Source organism: Pelmatolapia mariae, linkage group LG14 (genome assembly GCF_036321145.2).
Source record: "Pelmatolapia mariae isolate MD_Pm_ZW linkage group LG14, Pm_UMD_F_2, whole genome shotgun sequence".
Classification (NCBI taxonomy): domain Eukaryota; kingdom Metazoa; phylum Chordata; class Actinopteri; order Cichliformes; family Cichlidae; genus Pelmatolapia; species Pelmatolapia mariae.
This window is the reverse complement of record NC_086239.1, coordinates 15,532,762-15,547,500: the sequence shown is the minus strand read 5'-3', so window position 1 is coordinate 15,547,500 and position 14,739 is coordinate 15,532,762. Positions and strand designations below refer to the sequence as shown.

General features: G+C 39.2%; 3 protein-coding genes across 3 annotated transcripts in view; all 3 read left to right on the top strand.

Moving 5' to 3' along the window:
* pglyrp5 (peptidoglycan recognition protein 5) overlaps window positions 1-1,029 on the top strand; it is a 2,322-nt gene extending 1,293 nt beyond the window's left edge. The window contains exon 4 of the mRNA XM_063494158.1: window positions 171-1,029. Within this exon, the coding sequence (XP_063350228.1) occupies window positions 171-346 (176 nt within the window). The 3' untranslated portion in view covers window positions 347-1,029. The remainder of the gene's footprint in view (window positions 1-170) is intronic.
* A 4,045-nt stretch (window positions 1,030-5,074) lies between these two features.
* Window positions 5,075-6,271, top strand: foxg1c (forkhead box G1c). Its single transcript, XM_063494133.1, has one exon. The coding sequence runs from the start codon at window positions 5,075-5,077 to the stop codon at window positions 6,269-6,271; it is 1,197 nt and encodes a 398-aa protein (XP_063350203.1).
* Window positions 6,272-10,505: 4,234 nt separating this feature from the next.
* snrpd2 (small nuclear ribonucleoprotein D2 polypeptide) lies at window positions 10,506-12,796 on the top strand. The gene is made up of 3 exons (XM_063493567.1): window positions 10,506-10,612; window positions 11,479-11,658; window positions 12,383-12,796. Coding segments are annotated over exons 1-3 (357 nt in total). The 5' UTR covers window positions 10,506-10,610; the 3' UTR covers window positions 12,558-12,796.
* The last annotated feature ends 1,943 nt before the right edge of the window (window positions 12,797-14,739 follow it).

Here is a 14,739-nt window from a genome sequence, read left to right as displayed (position 1 = left end):
GCTGGGCCTGTGTGTGCAATACAAACAATCTTTATTTAGTAACCGCACCTTGTACGATAGGAAAAGATCATAAAAGCAGGGTAATTTTAATACAACAAGCACACACACACATTGGATATTGCACATTATTCTCCATATAATGATAAAGCTACTTCTTGTTTTCATTGCAGATGAGACGCCGAGTGAAAAAGCAGTCGTTGCGGTGAAACAGCTGCTGCAGTCTGGAGTTTCCGCAGGATTTCTACAGCCTGGGTTTGACCTGTATGGACACAGAGATCTGGGAAACACAGAGTGTCCAGGAGAAAAGCTTTACGCCGCACTGCCACGACTGAGGAGCACGTCATGAACCTCGCAGACGATTTGTCAGTGTTTTGAGGGGAAATTGCACCCCTTCCTGAAATTGCACACAGACCCCATCACCAGCTTCTGTGAAGTAAACAAGGTGTTAGGAGGAAGAAGCTTTCTAGATCCGACACTAATGCTCAGGTTTCTTTTTTCCTCGTCACATTATTTGCACATTATTATATTTTTTATCTGTTAGCAGGAAGCGTCTGTTTTCACAGCCTGTCAGAGCTGTCTTTTACAGCAGAGGGAGCCGTTGCATGGGATGAGAATAACGCAGGTTTTATCTGTTTAGAAGTGCAATTGGAAACCACGATACATGAATAAACAGTTGAATGTTGTGTGAAAGTTTACATTTTTATTTGAATATGTTGATTTAATGTATAATCTTTTTTTTTATTTCTTTAAAAAATACATTTGCTTGAATTAAACTGTTACCGTGTTGTGCTTAATGTTTTTAGAGAGGTGGAAAAAATATCACCAGTGATATTTAAGATCTTGGTAGCATTATCAAGCGTGCATGTCATTGTGTTTGTAATCGTGATAGCTCGAAATGTTTTGAATGAATTCTCATCAAACTTTGCATGGGTGTAGAGTAGGGTCATGTTAACAGTGCATTAAAATTTGGATTGCATCCACCGAAGTCTTCAAGGTCGACTCAAAGATTTATTGGTTAAGAATTGACAAAAAGCCTTATAATTTAAAAACTATGATTCTTATAATTGCTGTGTGTTGTCAACATATAGAAAGCACCGTAAAGATTTAAAATATTGTGTCACATTTGTTGCATCTTCTTCGAGATCAGCAGACTAATCTGAAGATCAAAGTAAAAGAAAATTCTATATAGAGCTATTTAAAACTGTGTTCTTACAGCCATTATTAGTGCTGACAACATATATGCATATAGGGAATAATATATGGGGATTCTAAGTTATTGTGGACCTCTGACCTCTTCTTCAAGGTCAAATTTTTATAAAATGTCTTGCATCTTTAAAATTGTACTTAAAATTCTGCTGCCTTTGTATTGGCAACAATCAGGAAATAATTCAGGTGTATGGGGATTCGAAATATCACATTATAGTTTGTACCCAAATGTCGTGTCACATTTGACCTCAGACTTTTAAATGTGTTTTATATTTAAAAAGAGAATCAAGACAAAGAGAATGAGCTTCCTAGTTAGTTAGAAATATATTGTAATTTCCTATTATATAATAAGTTATTCATGTCCAGTTATTTACAAATCAGTACCTATTATCCATTATCTACTGCTTCTACTTTGTTTCTATAATCAAAGTAAACATCTGTCATGTTTCTCTTGACTATTTTTTTCTTAAAGGATGTTTAAAAAGAACAAAGAAAATAAAAAGAATATATACGAAACACAATATTGTTCCCTTAAAAGTAAAAAAAAACACAAACTGAGCTGTCTTAGCAGAGGTTTGCAGTCTCAGAGTGCTTCTTTTTATTACTCGATTCATTGTTTGATTTTTTTACTTATGCGAGGCATTTTCTCTTTTTCTCTATCACAAACACAACACAGGGTTAAGGGGGGTTTTTTAGTATGTAGTTAGAAGAGTTAATGATAATGATGTTATCACAATATCTGTAAGAAATTCCAAGAAGTACCAATGCTACCCGTCTAAGCTATCTTTCAGTTTGCTTATTGAGTGTTTTGTTTCATTTTTGGCAAACAGATTAAAGTTAAAATAACAGTTGCAGAAGCCCGTGAGACTTTCTGTAGCCATAACTGTGCAAAAAGAACAGCTACACCTCAAGGTAATGTAAACTAAAGGTGAACAAGACCAAACATCTGCCACTCAGGTGAAATAATCCCTTGCAAGAGGCAGAAAAAAGACAGTTTGTGTGCGAAACCACCGGCTCACAAAAATAGAATATGTGTATTATTAAAATAACATAGTGTTTTGGCACAGTTAGCTATGCTGGCATATCGCAGCAACATTTATTAAACAGCAGAATAATTATTAAGTATATTATTGAACAACAAACAATCTTTACAAGTCCTGTTTTCTCATGCAAACGTCCTTCAAATATCTCTGCAAAAAACACTGTAAACAACACAAGATATGGAATGAAGGGCATTGTAAGTGTTGAAACAACAAGGCGTGCTTTCTGCAGTGCCAGAAACATTCCCAACAAGTGCTCACTTGTGCAGCACACAGATTATGGAGGAGGGCCCTATCAAACAGGCTAAATGGCAAAGGTATCAGACTGTATGACTAATCCCTGTCTTCATGACTAATATATAGTAGACTTTATTGTTGTGAATGATCAGTGTAACTGAACAAGATGCTAGGGCACAGCTACAGTGAAAGTTCAATGTGTTCAGACAGGGAAGGGAAGTGCTGTGTAAGTTCTAATAGATTCATCAAATTAAATGGATTTCTTTCTTCTGTGAGAAGAATTTGAAACAATAATCCAACCAAGAAGCATGTATATTATTCTTTTATTATTATTACCTTGTCATTGTCGGAACAGATATTAGATATCGCTGCACTGGCTATACATGAATCTTTTTAAACGTTTGTCGAGCAATAAACTTAATAAACTAAGTCAAAGTAAAGCAAAGGCATTGAGTTTGTGTGTCACCCCTTTCAAGTGGTGAAAAAACAGATATTAGATATTAAATCATAAAACCTGATATGAATTTACAATCTCTGTGTGTGTATGTGATGACCTTTTGTTCACTCCTGCTGCTGTTTGTAGAATAGAAAATAACACAAGGCTATAACTCATCGCCCCTTAGGCCCTGCTTCACTTTCTTGTGGTTGAAGGAGTGCCCACATCACTCAGGAACCTCACATGAACTTATCGTTTGTACCGGTGTGATATGGAGACGTGAAGGCCTTTCAGACAATAAAACAAGCAGCTTTGTTCACCTCAAGGAAAAACTCATATCCCTGTCTTACATTCATTTACACCAGATCTATTTCATCTCCTTTCTAATGGAAAGGCATCATAGCAGAAACAGTTATTGGCAGTATTTATTGACAGTCACATATTTAGAGTGATGAAAAGCAATCTGACTTCTGCTTGGAGAGCAGAGCACGATGTAAAATATAATGATGTGGTTTTCTTTAAATGATGTATTCCTCCTTAAGTAGTTAAAGCAACATGCAAGTAGGGCACGTGAACTTGATGTATTGTGCCAAAGTAAGCAGGCTCAGCTTAATTCCAACTTAAATGCATTTAAACCAGGATGGTGTAGGTGCCTTAAAAAGAAGTGAACTCTGAAAATGAGTTTATGAGCAGCCTAATGAATTTATATCATTAGGAGTGCTTGTACACACTATTAACATTACATGTTTCGTCATTTCCATACCCCACAGGCTTCATTGCTACAGGACACTGCTTTAATTAGGTGCTATTTCAACAACAGCCTAGGTCATTAACGGGGCTGGAACTCATTCGTTGCCACCGGAGTCTCAGTCATGGTGGCCTGTTGCTAGCTGAACTTTAACACTGTTCTCAGCGACATGAACACTCCAAAGCATGTCCACCAAAAAATCAAAGCCTGGACACGTCATGTCTGAAATGACCACTGCATTATTACTAAAATAATCATTTCAAGTGAAACCTTAACGTGTCGACAAATTTATTTGCTTTCTTCATCAGTGGACAACTGTCCAAACTAAGAAAAATCAAGGTTAGCATTAAGTAGCAAGTAACCTACGCAGAGAGAAAACTCACTGTGAGTAATTATTAGATTTAAGAGAAGCATAGATTAAGTTAAATACACTGTTTAATTTGAAGTAAGGAGGCAGCTTTCAGTTACAGAGAATCTCTAGCTACTGTTTGTTTAATTTTACCAAATTTTTGCCCAGAAATAATAAAAAATTTTGCATCATAAATGCATGCTGCTCAGACCTGGTTTAAATTACGAAATAACTTGTAAGTGTAATAATCTGGCCCTTCATTCTGCGTTTTAGCCTGCTCGTCTTTAGCCCGTTATATACAGGATCATTCCGGCTCTACAGCGTCTTCATTCTCTTGATCGGCATTTTGCCAAATTGGCTCCTATGATGTCGATTAAGGTGCGCAAAGAGAGAAAGCAGAGAAGAAGAAAAACGAGAGAGAAAGATGAGGCCAGCCCAGGGGGTGAAGCGCGTGTGAGAGTGTTGAATTTCATGAGTCACGGAAGTGTTATAATTGCACCCCAGAGTTCACTGATCAGTCACATAGATTGACAGCACATCCATGTCATCCCGGGTTCAAGTCAGCCTTGGCACAGTGTGTTTGGTATCATGGCACATCCTTTCATTCTCAAATTATTATAGATTTTTCTTTGGAGGGTTTTGATAGGTGCTTATGGGGGGGGGGGGGGGGGGGGGAAGCATCACACGAGTCATATTTTAGTGTGTTGATTTGATTTTATGGATAAAAGGCGTTTAAATCTTCACTGGAATAAATGAATTATCTTTTTACTAAAATAGACCCACTTGACTCAAAGTACGGACACATGCGCACAACACGTCCCAGGATGATTCTCTTTTATGCGCAGTTACAAAGTAAACACCAACTCGAGTCGTTTTGGAGGTAACGAGTCCTGAGCTGCTGTGATCATGCGCATTTGTTGTCACGCTGTCTGGCCCGTGCGTCTTTGGCTCTTTACCACTTTGAGTCGACGCATCTTTGCTCTGTGTGTTCAGCGGTGCGCTCTCCTGCGATCTCCGGACAGCTTCGAGAATTTCGAGAGTGTTTTTTAACCTTTGGGATGGAGATTGAGGATGTGAAAACTTCAAGCCGATTATTCCACAAGTCTTCATTCAGCATCAGCAGCCTGTTGTGGAGACGAGAAGGAGTGATGGGTGACCAGGAGTCTCCTTCTCAGTCCCAGAAAGTGCGCTCTAGCCAGCTTGCAAAAGCCAGCCATGATCAAAACTTTGAAAAGTCAAAAGAATGCGCCAAAGTGGAAACCAAAGCGGGGACTGTAACTGGGAGACGAGAAGGAAATAAGGAAGAATCGAGGAAAACCGGTGGGGCAGAAGAAAGCGTCAAACCTGAGAAACCTCCTTTTAGTTACAACGCGCTCATCATGATGGCGATCCGCCAAAGTCCCGAACGACGGCTCACGCTCAACGGCATCTATGAGTTCATCATGGAAAACTTTCCGTACTACCGGCAAAACAGACAAGGGTGGCAAAATTCAATCAGGCACAACCTGAGCCTAAACAAGTGTTTCGTGAAAGTGCCGCGCCACTACGACGATCCCGGCAAAGGCAACTACTGGATGCTGGACCCCTGCAGCGAGGACGTCTTCATAGGTGGCACATCGGGAAAACTACGGCGCAGAGCCGCAGCTGGCTCCAGGGCCAAGCTCGGGCTGAAGAGAGGAGGCGGTCGTGTGATGCCCTCGGGCGCTGCAACCAGCGTCACTCTGGCCGCAGCCAGTTCGTTTTACTGGCCGGTTCCGCCGTTTCTACCTCTCCAAGCGCCGGTGCGCACCCACCTTGGCGCGGGGACTTATCTGAGCGCGCACCCTCGCTTCTCCAACCACGCCACGTCGGTGGTCTCACAGCGGGCCCGACTGAGCGCAAACGCTGCGGACGCTGACCGGTTCGTGCAGACGCACCAGGAGATGTCTTACATCGGACTCAGTTGCGCGCAGTCCCGTCGCCACCAGATTGGCGCCGCGTGCACCGCCTTCTCCGCCTCCATCCCCGCGTGCACGCTGCCGCTGACAGACCCGTGCTCTTTTAACATGATCTCCGGACAAGCCAGCTACTTTTACTCTCACCACATACCGTGCGCCGCTACGTTTAGTCAAGAGGAGTGCGCCACCTCCAAGACACCAGCGGCGACGTTTTTACCTAAGAACGGTCACTCAGACCTCGGAGGATGCTGCGGTGACTTTTCAAATTACTGCCCTCAAGTCAGCCCGAGCCCGTCGTCTTGGAATATAGAGAAATAGATACAGTCCCGACATCCAGTGTGTGAGATTTGAAACATTGCTGTAGATAGTTTGCTAATTGTTGGAAACAAAAGGCAAAGCCAAAGAATCCCGATGAATGATAAAAATCCTGCAATATTTACCCAAATGTCTGCGTCACAGTGGATGTCTCTAAGTAAAAAAAAGCGTTAACAGACTTGGATTATTTCTCAGAGTTGCAAAGTTTAAATGACCAAAAAAATAAATGACGCGTGAACTTTAAGTCTTAAAATACTTCCTCTGACAAACACATTTCCGAAAATGAGCAAAAAAATTGTGTATTTGCGTATAATGTGAATCCTAGGTTATGCGCGGATATGCGCAGATCTTTCTTTTTTTATGCAATTAACGTCCACCGAGTTTGCATCTGTTTCTGAAATTGTACTAGAAAAATATTATCCTTTGTTAACTTTCCTCATCAATGATTTCCCACATGTGTGTTTATTGGTATCAAAAAGTGAAGGGTTTTTGGGCGCATGTCACCAGTTTGGGTTGAAGGGAGGTGAGAAGAAAACACGATTTTAAACATGAAATAAAATCGAAAAGTATAAAACTCTTGACGAAGGGATTTGCTTTCTCCAGCATGGTATCCAACACATTAAAATATTACTTTGGAAAGGTTCCAGCTTAGTTTTAAACGAACGGGTGGAACCGGGTTTTTTTGTTGTTGTTGTTGTTGTTTGTTTGTTTTGTTTTGGTTTGGTTTGGTTTTTTTGGTTTTTTAGTCCAGGGACTTTTTAAATTATGAGTTTTCAGATTGGGTGAAAATGCGATGTGAAAATTATACTTAAACTGCTCATTTGCTGCACTTATTGTCTTCGATTTCGTTAATGTTTCAACCATATATATATTACATTCCCATTTTAATGACCTTACATGTAATTAAACGATAAATAATGCATTTTTAATTGTGTTTTCTTTTTACCTCATTAAAAGCTACTGTTGTTGATTGTTCTTATTTGGCTGTGTTATTAAATGTTTCACCCTGGAGATTTGAGCCACACAATAAGAACTATATATAGACTGGATTGAGTGTTTTAAGGAAAGGTTGTGAGGCACAGGGGCCTCTGTGTGGGTATGCTCTGAGCCATTCTTTTTTTGTTTATGAACAGTCCCACTAAAAAGGTTTCTCGAGGAGATATCGTGTGGAAAAGGTTGTGATGTAACCTCAACAGGTAGACATGGCATTTCCAGTCGCGCAGATCTTATTGATCTGTCTTGTGTTTCAACCTGCGCTGACATCACTGCCTGTTAAACTTTCCCTCACCTCTCCTCGCCGCTGCCCCCTGGAGATATAAATTAATAGATGTATGTGGATGCAGATTAGAGCAGATGTCTCTTTTAAACAAAGGGTTCTTTATCAAAAACATAAAGAGAAAGAAAGAAAAAACCTCAGCCCGCCACCTTTCCAAAGCCAGTCACATCCACAGTCACCTGTGGTTAAAGCAGACCGGGCTGGATCAGGTAACTTCACTGTTGCCAAACTCACCGTCTAGATAGATACAAAAGATAATATTTACACTTTGGCATGAAGGACTGTGGTGTGCAGAGGAGCAAGGGGGGAGCTTAGCTGTGAAGCAACAAGCTTTTGGTGCAAAGTAGAGTTTTGTATCCTGAGGCAAGAGTAAGAAGATACTGTTTGCTGTTAGTGTAATAAATAACATGTTTAGTTTGACAGCTCTACTAATAACCATAGAGCTATAATTCACCCTGCTACAATAAGGTTTCGCTGGTTTTTGGTGTGCAGGAAGCTGCAGAAATGTAGAAATCAGGATGGCCTTTTCAAAATCAACCAAAAGTTTTTTTGTTGTTTTTTTTTAAAAAACCTCTTTAGTTATCATCTCTTTCTGCTAAAATTTCAGTTTTCAGATACATTTTTTTAAATGTACAACAAAATGTAAAGTGGGAACACCTCTGTTTGTTCTGTTTGATTTGAGTGAGGAGGAAAGGGTCTTTGAACACCTTCACATATCTGCATTTGTTCTTCCGTTAAAATTAGGTTGGAATTCAGTTGCTGAGCATGAAGCAGTCCATGCCAGACCTTTGACTTCTCCCTCCACATCATTTCTGTTTGGAGAAACAGAGCAGCTCTTTAAAGCCACTGAATATTCTGCATCAGTATGTCTCAAAGTGCACCTGTTTGACGATCAGCATCAGTATCATCCTTTGCCAGCTTGTTTCTCCCATGCTGCAAAAGTTTCAGGCTCTGTTTAAGCTCCAACATTTTCTGTCAAAAAGAAACCTTGTTACCACAAGCTACCACAAATTCTTCTTCTTATTATTATTATTATAAATCAAACAGATTTAACAGATTTTTGTTGTGCACTGAAAAAGAGCTTAAAAAACACTTATGGGTAAGGGTGGCTATCACTCTGTTCCTGGCATGTCCTTGTTCAGTGTAAGGTGTTGTATAGGTTCAGTTTCACTCACATTAGACACTCTAAATCCTTTCCAAATGTAGAGTCAATCTGTCATACCCACACCTCTTTGGCACACGCTTTCTGGAGGTGTCCTAACGTGTTCACATGTTTGAACTCAATCTACAAAGTGCTGTCAGATATTTTTTTCAGACTAGTAATTCAGTCTGACTCTTTCACCATATTTGGGATTTTGGGTGAGAATAATAACCTTCCTGTAAATGAAGTCAAAATAACAAAAGTTGCCACCTTGTGCTGCTTGAGGGAGGTGATATAAACTTGAGATATTAAGATTTACAGTATGTCCACAATATGTTTTAATAAATCTGAGGGAATTGTAAATCCTTTAAAATCCTGTTCACTTTCTTGTACGTCTATCGATCCATTTTCTTAGAAACACAATCCAATTAAATGAATCTTACAGTTACTTTGTGCATCTGCATGTCTGTTAAAGTGTATGTTTTGCTAATTTTTTGTTCTCACTGTTCTGTCTGTTTTGAAAGCCAATAAAATTTAGGTTAACAAAAAGGAAAGTTTACTTTTTCTACTTAGCTGTTTCACATATTTTCTTCTTGTCTTTTTGGTTAGTTACTGAGTATTTGCCTGCTCTCTTAACTGACCAAAGTCTTTCCAGGCTCCCACAGTTCTGTTTCATGTATATGAGCTCATTTTACACCACAGTTTAGGATGCAAGACTTTTGGCTGAGCTAGGTGTGCTCCATAAAGATGTACCCCAGCAGCGCTCGTAATCGATCCCAGTCAATCACACTCCCCTCCCTCAGCAGCACACAGGCTGCCATTATCTGCAGCAAGTGCTTTCGACAGGTAGATCTGCCACCACTGAAACAAGGTGGGTGGGTTGGACACCTATAGGCGTCTGTCTGTCTCTTGCCAGAAAGCCAATCTCCCTCTCTCAGACATAGACGTGCTCTTTTTACTCGTTCTTGTTGTACCGAAGAGCAAAACAATGACTTAACTGTTTGAGTCTGCATATCAGTTTGACTGCTCTCTGATTTATTTCCTTTATCCTATAACATCTTCTTAAGAACTCTGAGTTATATTGAGTCCCATGGCGTTAATATTATTTTTATTTTATTTTTAATTATTATTAGAGCATGTTGTTTCAGTATTCTTTGCAGAAAAAAACATAAAATTACCACAGTGTAAAATTGCTCTATTCCCTATAATAAGTAAAATAATAAGTAAAATTATGCTTTCAAACTGAAATACAATTTGAGCATGCTTACATAAGAATTTATCCTGTATTTAATATGTTAACAGCGATGTCAATTTTGTATGTATATACCATATTTTACTACGCATAATCTCATGGGCTTACCATAAAAGTTAAAACCATTGAAAGCTTTATCAACTAATAGAAAGATTTATAGTTTATCCTGTACTCAACTGGGAGCCAATGAAGCAACTTCGGCACTGGAGTAATATGTTTAAATCTTCATGTATGTGTGAGGACTCTTATCAAACTATATGATTACCAAACCTGATTATCCAAAAAAAATGTTCTGTCTCTGATTTTCTGGACTAACAACAAATATTTCTGTCTTACCTCTTAAAATTCAGCAATTAATGTGTCATTAGTTTGTGAACAGGATAGATCACCGGAGTAGAATAATAAAATCATATCTAGTCAGCTTTTAGAAGCAGTCTATTGAATAAAATGTAAAATATAATGCAATTGATGATGGAAACGGTTTGTTTCAGATGGACTTTTTTGTACCGTTCAGTGAGCCTGTCGTAACCCGGTAGTTGTAGCGGCGTTTTTGAAGCGCCTTCTAATAGACCCGGAAGTAGTTTGATCCACGCGAGCCCAACGGAATCGTTGCAGAGCGAGCTGAAAACGACCGAATTGTTGCAGAGTGAGCTGAAAAGGACCTAAAGAAACCATGTAAGTGTTTGTGATGATCAGCTGCTGTTGTGAGAGACCCGTTATTCTTTCAGACACTGAAATCCGCTAACAGCGAGCATTTAAAAGGCTAACATTGTTAGCCTTTCTGCTACCCGGGCCGGTTAGCTTGATGCTTTTTAGACGCTTTCGGAGCTCTGCCTTTTCATAACTACCTGTGTTACAGATTTGTTGTAGTTAAATCAAAAGTAGTTCGTACATCTGGTCTTCCTTGTTGTAAAGTTTCAAAATACTGATTTCGAAATCAGACTATAGCGTAAATGCTAGTTTGCTAAATGCTAACAAGAAACAAAGTGTGTGAGCGTGCGTTTTCATGCTGGTAACTAATTGCGACCTGTGGCAGTCTAGTGACGTAAAAATTATTTTTTTTAAATAGTTTAAAGCATAAAAGTCCCCAAACATGTCCCAAAATATGACTCACTGAAGCTTTTAAATGGCTAGGTTTAAGCTTCAGTGTGTTGCGTGTGCTGTCTGATAAATGCATCTCTGTCCCCAATACCTATTTTTTTTACAGGTGTAGTGAGGTACTTTACTTTGTGTACTGTGTACAGTTTAAGTTTTCCACATAACCTTTTTCAGTAAGTAGTCACACAACAAATAATGAATGAATATTTGCAAAATTCCATAATAAAAAAATATAACATCAAAATGTATATTCAGGCTATCTGTACCTGAGCTGTGAGCTGTGTCAATGCACAAATTTCCCTGTTGTGGGATCAATAACGTCTTGTCTTAATAACAGAAAAACCTCCAATAGTGCTACTTGACTACTTCATATATGCCATTGTCATTGTCACACTCATTTATTAGGATACTGTTATGATGTTGTCTCATTGTTTCATTTGCAGGAGCCTCTTAACAAAGCCCAAGTCAGAGATGACCCCTGAAGAGCTTCAGAAGCGAGAGGAGGAGGAGTTCAACACCGGCCCCCTCTCAGTCCTCACCCAGTCAGTGAAGAACAACACGCAGGTCCTCATAAACTGTCGCAACAATAAGAAGCTGCTCGGAAGAGTCAAGGCTTTTGACAGGTACTGAATCAGACACTTATTTAGTATTTAACATTCTTGAGGGTATAATGTGAGACTTACTTGTTTATATCAGTGTGTTTTTATCGTGTTTCTTTTGTCTGTTTTCTTACATTTAAGCCTTTATTTCATTATTATTGCTAGCCAATGGTGATAACATGCTATCGCGTCACTTTGGTCCCTTTTTAGTATTTACTCGTTTCTTATTTTTCTCCATTGGAGTCACATTTAGCACCTTTAATTTATTATTAAATATTGCCCTCTCTCAAAGGTAAAAATAACCAAACACATTTAGTTTGTTATTCTTGTATAATGTAGCTGGAACATCATAATCCTCAGGCACATTTGATCATTTTAATTAGCTGGTTTACACACCTAATGAGTGAAAGATGCGCCGGCTCAATCCCGGAGGAAATGCCAACTCCTATTGGCGTTGCGTTAGAAAGATCTGTTATAGAAATAGAAACAGGCAGAACTACCCACTGGGATAACCCATTGTGAATGAGGTAGCAGGTAAAAAGTACTTTTTGGTTAGTTTTTTCCATTATAGGTGTGATATTTATTTATTATTTCTTCTGATACTAACTGCAAAAGATTTTTTAAAAAAAATATCACAGAACATGTAAATGCATATGTATGAGTACCTGAGTAAAATCACAGGTATTTTATTTATGTATGCATTTATTTTCTCTAAATTACTAACATTACATCACCACCGGCATTTCAGGCATTGCAACATGGTCTTGGAGAACGTGAAGGAGATGTGGACAGAAGTTCCGAAGAGCGGAAAGGGAAAGAAGAAGTCGAAGCCCGTAAATAAGGACCGCTACATTTCTAAAATGTTCCTCAGGGGGGATTCTGTCATCGTGGTGCTGAGAAATCCTCTGATCACAGGAAAATGAACTCTCTGAACCGCTCATGTATTCTTTTTTTTTTTTTTTCTTACACTTCCTCAAGGCAGTCGATTGTAGTTGCTGTAACCTTATTTTTTTTGATTTTGCTGTTGGATCACTGAATTCACTATTAAGACAGAAAACGTGTCATCAAAAAGATGTTTCTCCCAATTTGACGGTCATTTAAAATGTTAGGCATGAAAGTGACCATTTTTTTTCTTTGTCTGTGGAGCTTTTCTGTCTTTTTCATTTTCATAATAAAAGTGATGAAGAGATGAAAACATTGTGCAGATATTTCTATAGCATTTAGACTGTATGTAGTTTACATTACACAAATGTAGACTAGTCTTTATATTATTAATTTCTCTGACAAAAAAATGGTTTTATGTTTTCAGATTGTCTGTTTATCCCATTCTCAAGAATTCAATATTTCAGCTTCATCACATTTGGTACATCTATTTATGTTCACTTGGGCTAAAAATCAACATCCCTGACCTCAAAAAACATTTTGGCTCCAACTAAAGAATTAATTTAATAATCACTGCATGGTTTCACACAAACATCTGACTTGGTCTTTAACTTTACCAGTAATTCAAATGATCATGCGATAAACTTGAATAACCATAACATTTAAAGTGACATAACGTCTCACCAAAAAAGAAAAGGAACTTTGCTTATTATTCAGGGCCAGAACTCACAAACAGACAGGATTTGTTCTGCCACAAAAAGGTGACTTTAATCTTTGCCTCCCACTTGAAGTCCCTAAAAGTCCTTTTTACGTATCAGTTTGGACAGATGTTACTATAAAGTTCAACTTCACTAATCGACGAGCGCATACACTCATGAGGTTGTACTTGGTGGTATTTTGTAGCGCTCATTCAGTTCAGTCATTGAAAAGTTATTTCTCCTTGCCAGTCTCCCCCTCCTCTTCTCCTCCTCATCCTCCTCCTTCCACTGTCACCCTTTCACTCTCCCCTGACAGCATCTAAGGTGTCGGGCTTGATTTCAGTCAGCAGCGCTCAATAAGCAACAAACTGCCGTTTAAAGGCCCACTGCATTATTGATGAGACCAGATGTGCTGACTGTCACTTCACACCCTCATCTCTCTCCATTTCGAGCCGTTCCCTCTCTGCCGCTCGGCCCCTCCTGACCACTTTGTTAATTGTCTTAATAGCTCGACAGCTAGTGTCGCCTTACTTCTCCCTACCAGTTGGCATCTAACCTCTGCTCTGTGGTGCTCTCATATTCAGTGGTTACGTAGATGAAATGCTTGTTTGTGTATTTTATAGTTTTCTGTGAAGGGTGGGCGGGCGGGTCGTTGAGAATTGCATGCCTCTGATTTCTGAATCATTCCTCTTGTTTTATCTGATGGAACCTCATGAAAAAATTGCTAAATATGTTTACAGAAGTATCCTGAATTTTCTGCTGTCATCCTAACATCTTGACCTCTGTTTTATAATTTATGTCACATTACACTCTCGCTGTTAACCCTGCGCCTATCAGCCCAGCACCTGTGGAGTATCTGTGTGAGGGCAACAAGTCGTCACTGATTTACAGCTCTCAGGTGAAGCCTGCTGGGTGAGTCAACGGGAGTCGGGCTTAGCACTTTATGTGAAATGTAGTGAACTTCTGTGACTGCTCTGATAGCTATTGCACTAATGCTTCTGGCAAATCCAAGTTTGAGATCATGTTGCGGAGGCCGGAAAATAGACGAGTTGTTTCATAGTCAGCCCAAGGGCACACAGCAGCTGTTCAGGGCCCCGCGGCAACCAGGAAGCCCCCAAAAGATCTGCTCCTTTTTCTGTAGTTCAGATTTACCCATGTTGTAGATCGAGTAGTAAGCCATCCAAAACATAGCTTATGATAGGGACACTTTCACTTAGAAATCAGTTTGATGTGAGAGTCGGTAATCCACGCATCAAACATGACAGATAATGCAAGTGGCAAGGGATTTTTTATTTTTCCCTTGTTGTTATCTTACCATATTTAAATCCACAAAAAAAAAGATGTTAAGCATGAAAATAAATAAATCAGCTCATTTTCATTCACCCTCATTTATTTTTTTGTGGGCCAAATCTAATGGTTAACAGGGTGAAACTGGAAGCATTATATCAATTTTTATTAACGTAATGAATAAAGGATTACTACGACGGTTACAGCAGCAACCCAGAACAGTGACCCTTCTGTTTAA